We start from the raw sequence: 6000 nt of genomic DNA, 5'->3' as shown, positions 1-6000 counted from the left end.
TTTTTCTCTATTCTGGGGTTTAAGACCCTAGCCCTGACTGGGTCTTTGAAAACCTCTGCCGCATGTTTGGTCACCCCTTTAAGCATGGGTAGTATGGCAGTAGATTTATCTGCGATGTCAAAGGTATCAAGTAGGAAGTCTTCCTCAACTGGATCAGTGTGTAACTCCACCCCATGATAATGTGCCGCCCGTTGTAACAAGTGGTGGAACCCCAAGGAGTCCTCTGGTGGAGATGGTCTGGATGGATAAAGATCATCCTAAGGTACATCTGGATTATGATAATCCTCCCATGGGTCTGGTGTTCCCGGAGGGGTGGGGTCTTGTGGGGCATCTGTTGGATCATAGTATGGATCCCCTTGGTCATCAGGGTCTGGAGACGGGGTTGGAGAGCGATGAGGCAAGGGTGGAGAAGGTGGAGGGGGCGGAGATGGGGGAGGTGGAGGCGGTGGGGAGGGTACTCTGAAAGGGGATGTGGCAGAGTCCTTCCGTTTTGGCGGTGGAGGAGGAGCTGGTTTGTCTAAATGTCTTTTCTTTGAAGACAAAGTCAAATGTCCAGTCTTTGGATCCTTTGTTAAAGTCTTTTGTCGAGGATCTGGCGTGAATAGTTCCTCCGGCACCGATTGATCTGTTGGCGCCGATGTTTTCGGGGCCGACGGCTTCTTTGGTTTATCTGTGCCATGCTTTTACGGAGCCTCTGATTTTTTGTTCGGTGCCGAGGCAGGTTTCGGCACGGGAGTTTCGGCGCCGAGGGATTTATGTTTGGTCGGCACTGAGAGGCCAGGTTTCGACACAGATGGCTTCGGAACGGAGCTTGGTGTGGTTTTCTTCGGTGCTGAAGGGTGTTTTTCGGCACCGCTAGTAGACTGGCTCGAGCCCGAGCCGCCGGGAGACTTATGATGCCTCTTCACTGGGCCCGAAGGTGGGGTGATGGAAGCGGTAGGTTTGGCTTTGCCTAGGCCCGGAGGCGAAGGTGTAACCGGAGTCTTTCGTTGTAGGTGCGGGAGTGGGAGGGGGTAGAGTACTCACGACCCTCTGCGCCGGTGTGATCTCCTCCACGTCGGAGTCGTCGGCCTCGGAAGCGCTGACTAGGTCGTCTTCCTGTTCGGTGTGCTGCTGTCCCGAAGCTCCGATGTCTTCTCCGAAGAGGTCAGGTGGAGCCGAGGTCGAGGAGTGCGCCATGGTGCGTCAAACTCTTCGATCCCGAATAGTCTTTTTCGATCGAAAAGACTTGCAGGCGGGGCAGTCTCGGGCCTCGTGTTCGGGAGAGAGGCAGAGGTTGCACACCTGATGTAAATCGGTGTGGGGAAATTTAGACCCACATTTAGGGCACTTCTTAAAGGGAGTCCTTTCCATCGGCTGAGACCGGAGTCGAGATAGGCCCGAAAGCCGCCGATGCCTGGAATCGAAGAAGTGCCGAAGAGAGAGATAAAGAAGATGATTTTGTCTGAAGAATCTCGATGGACGAGGATTTTTCGTCGAAGGTCGAACTGGAAAGGTTAGAAGCCGGAGCACGAAGTATTACATCCGAGCCCGATGGCGGAAAAAAACAATCTGAGGATGGAGCCGAAGCCCATGCACAGTACGGACCGAAGGAGGAGTCACCGAACTCGTGACTTCCAAACACTGTCCAAGAAGAAAAACAAACTGCAAACATCTGGGCCAAACACCAGATGGCGATCTATGCACAGTGTATAATCTGCAGCTCATATGCCACGAACATATATTTATGCTGTAGCTGTGAAAATAAATGTGGCCAAATGTCACATTTGGAGTAACTGTACTAATTAATATTTAAAAAACGGCACATTTGTTACCATGCAAATGTTAAATTACAGAGTACTACAGCAGAACAAGACTAGAATGACAACACCAACTGCCATCACACACTGCATATTAATCGCCATTGTTGAGGAGAATCATGACCCCTCCACCCATTATACAATGGTAATAAATCTATTACACTCTGCATATCTATGATTAATGAACCGGGATTTCAACGGGTGCCATCATGTTTCATTGGATTCAAGTGGAATTATTTAAACCTCGAATATATTTATATATGTTTAATTTGCTAGTAGTTTTAAGCCACTTTATAACAAATTATAAACAAAATTGGCACCAATATTAATTTTTTTTTTTTTTTAAGTTGGTTGTTTTATTTAACAAGAAGCTTATTAATTACACAATATTATTTTCCAGAGTCATAAAAGAGCACGGGAGAGACATTGTGCAAAGGCTACAGGAAGCCCACCGAAACAGTATTTATTAATTTGGGATATTTAGCACTAGATGGCAAAAACTGGCTAATAGCAGTGTTATGGGACACATAGGCTGTAGATTTTCAAGTCTCCACCCAATTTGGTTGAACAACGGCAAAATGGTCTATAGAGAAAAAAAAATCCTAGTACGTGGGTTCTCTAACATCACCACAAACGTATGAGAGAAGAGTCGTACAAGTAGCTGCAGTGCTAACACAATCTGACATTGGACAGACAAAACTGCAAAAAGGCACATCTAAGTTTAGCCTAGAGCCAGTTGTGCACAAATAAGGCAGGATAAGGTCATCTCCAAAACACCACAATAATCCTACACAGCATTATATGCAACCCGCAATATTGCCAAACTGAGTTCTATTATGTTAAATAAAATAAGCACACAGATATTGGTAAATAATAAAATGTGTTATTTGGCCATAAAACGATTCATAGATGAAAAGTGCTGAGTGAATAAATGTGTACTGTTTAAATATGTATGTCTGTACCAGCATAAACCTTTTGGGCACATACGTGAAAAGCATGACATCTGATCAAACGTAAATTAAACAACTTCTAGGCTCCTGGTAACTATTGTTCTTAAATAAGGAGTTTCACTTTAATCACTTCTACTTCGAGCACAAAAACGTTTCATTTTGGCATCTTGTTTTGGTCCAATTCTGTTTTCATATGCATCTTTAAACCCATACTTTCGCCACACCATCTGCAACATAATTTGACACATTTGCAGTACTCCGATGTTTATCCTGTAGTATTCTAAAAAATTCAAGGTCTTAAAACAGAACGGAATGTTTCCAGTTAAAATCTTTGCTAGGAACTGAAAAATAACAAATATTGATATTAACTTATTTAATAAAATTAAAAGTGCTAAAGGATCCGAAGATTTAGCAGTACATAAAAGAAGAAAGGCAACAAAAGAAATCACTGGCGCCTGAGCTCATGAAAAGAAAAAGGAACTGTTTTTCACCTTGGCTGTAGACTTTGTGAAAAAAGTAAGGAAAGCTATAAAAACGGCCATATCAAATGGTGTTTGAATAAAAGTCGGAAAAAGATCCTGTACATTCAGCATAAAGCATTCTACTTTTGAGATGTTCTCGTATTTTCAATTAACTTGCCTATTCCCAACCAATATCAAATCGTATGCAGTACTAAATGTTATACCTGAAGCATCAATTACTAAATTCAAAAACATTAGGTACAAATTACTGTATATATCATGATAAGAAGAACGACGGCAATAGACTTGGTTTGGAAAATCAATGATGTTTGTCCAATGTACATTATTGATACAAGGTAACTCAAATTCATTAGGAAATATAAAAATGTATTTTCTTCCTAACTACAAGACAACACTATTTTACCATACAGTTAGATATTACTTCCAATAAGTACAATATTTATTAAACAGGTCTTCTTTTTGTTACATATTGGGCAACAAATTACAATATCCTGCAGCCACAAATTATATGCAGAGTATGAAGAAAATATTAATCAGACAGCGTAATCCTCCATTAATAACTCTACAAGAAAGAACTAGCAAATCAGATGTTACATAGAACAGCTCACTAAACTTTATTAATGCATGGAAAGTGACAGACACTGTTGTGCTGTTTGATACAAAATTGCTGAACTTCATCTTCAGAAGACTAAACCCGACATCTAAACATGCCAACAGGAACATCGAAACAAAATTATTTTTTAACCAACCACAGGAGACAGTCTGGTATACGTGAAGCAATGAAGAATAAACACATTATTTATAAACCAGTACATACATACACACACACACAAAGGTTTAAAACAGTTCTGAAAATGAAGTTCGCGGTCTTGAGTCAGGGAATAAAAAAAAAAAGTCAGCAACGACTATTCCCAATCGCTGACCCTTGGGGAGACAGTAAGAATCTGTCGTAGTGCGGCTACATACAGTACAATTCAGGCAATTTTGTTTTGTCACTTAGGATCAGATTGCAAATTCACTGGTGTGAGGACACAACGAGGAGGCAGATTTTAGCAGCAACCTCCACTGGACTGCTTGACCGGAGTGCTTTGAATTTTGACATTGGACTTTTCGGCCCCACCAGATGTTGCTCCAGGACCCATTCGCTTTTTAATCTCAGCTGCCATAGTCATGAAAGCCTGTTCAACATTTGTTGCATTTTTTGCGCTGGTTTCCAAAAATGGAATTCCAAGGGAGTCTGCGAATTCCTGCAAATTAAAGAGTATGTCTCGATTATTCAATAAACAAAAGTCTGTTAAGAAACGCAGTGATCATATTATTAACAAACCAACTAGAATTTTAATAAGTAACCGGGCTATACCTCAGTGTTCCTAAAATGTAGTAATAACAATTTTACAAGTAATAGTTTTGTCCTGAGCTTTATTGAGCAACTATCCAAGATCAGTAAGGCTTTTTCTCCAGGTCCTAGGGCACTTAGTAGTTAGAGGCAATATACATAGTGTATGCAGGTGTCACGTGGCCAAGCATTTTAGTACACTCAAATTGGATAAACAAGGACATACCAACTTTTTTTTCTAGAGTGAGCAATCAAGATTCAGTGCAGGAGCAGGCTCTAAACATAAAACTCAGACAAAATAGGACACATTGACAATCCAAAAGGTTATAGTACATTCTGGTGTTAGCACTGCTGGAAACTTCAGTGCCTTTCAATGCCGTTCCGTGGCCTAAGATGAACCAGAGGACGGTCACGACTACTAAAAGCAGGTATCAATTTCAAATAAATTAATTAATGGATACCATACATCATTTGTGGCTATAACAATGGGCTTTGTTCCAACTTTTTTGTCTAATGCACTTTTACTTTATTAATTTTACAACAATTTGATAGTGTACCGATATTTTAACGTTTACATGTGTAAACCATGCAATGCTTTTACGTAATTAAGAATGAATAAAACTTGAAACGGATTTTCATTCTAGTTTATTCTAGTGTATTTCACAGTCCTGGGCTTGGGTCACCTGGGGATCCAAGACACTAAAAGGGTTATTACTGGATAGAAAGGCAAACTGAAACAGGACTTCAATAAAAAGGGTGTTTTGAACGCTTGTGACAGGGCTTCAGTGCTGTCAATAGGAGGCAGTTTTGCAATACAATTGACCAAAATAAACTAAGGGTGTCAAAATCGTGAGAATCAATGTGTTAACAAGAATTCGCAATGCCAATAGGCCTAGCTTATCAATGCACTGTCAAGCCAGACCTAAAAATCTGTGTGTGTGGACTGCCCTCCTCCCATCTGTGCTGCTGTTTTACAGAAATACCATAAATTATCCTGTTATCTAAAACACTTCAATAGCATTGCAATGTCATGTGTGTGCCCCTAAACATTCAAGTGCAGGCAGCAGGATAAATAAACAAAAGGCTCACCACTGTCTGAAGGCCAAGCACCTTTTTGTGTAAGCACACAATTTCTGCCCAACCAAAACAGGTAGTCCTGGATCCCAACATGTGAGTGGAGCAAACCCCCACACTCTCCTGGTGATGCTCACATAAATATCTGGGTGACCTCTGCACTGCCAAAGCAGACCAAAAAATGCCTTGCGCCTCCCACTCCACTGCAGCTCTCACCTAAGGGACAGAATGCTGCAGCGCTACTGCACAACACACACAGTGGGATGCTACCAGAAAGTGTTTTCTTAGGTGGGCCAGGCTGTAAAGCTACATTATAAATACAGTGGATAAAACTACATTCTAAATATAGTGTCTGAAAA

At 41.4% G+C, this 6000-nt stretch overlaps 1 protein-coding gene across 1 annotated transcript in view; it reads right to left on the bottom strand.

The window, feature by feature from the left end:
• Positions 1-2128: 2128 nt before the first annotated feature.
• RAB1A (RAB1A, member RAS oncogene family) overlaps positions 2129-6000 on the bottom strand; it is a 162282-nt gene continuing 158410 nt past the window's right edge. Inside the window, exon 6 of the mRNA XM_085612521.1 lies at positions 2129-4478. Coding sequence (XP_085468647.1) covers positions 4281-4478 — 198 coding nt within the window. The 3' untranslated portion in view covers positions 2129-4280. The remainder of the gene's footprint in view (positions 4479-6000) is intronic.

This window comes from Triturus cristatus, chromosome 6 (genome assembly GCF_964204655.1).
Source record: "Triturus cristatus chromosome 6, aTriCri1.1, whole genome shotgun sequence".
Classification (NCBI taxonomy): domain Eukaryota; kingdom Metazoa; phylum Chordata; class Amphibia; order Caudata; family Salamandridae; genus Triturus; species Triturus cristatus.
The sequence above is the reverse complement of the archived record's forward strand: the minus strand, read 5'-3'. Positions and strand labels throughout refer to the sequence as shown.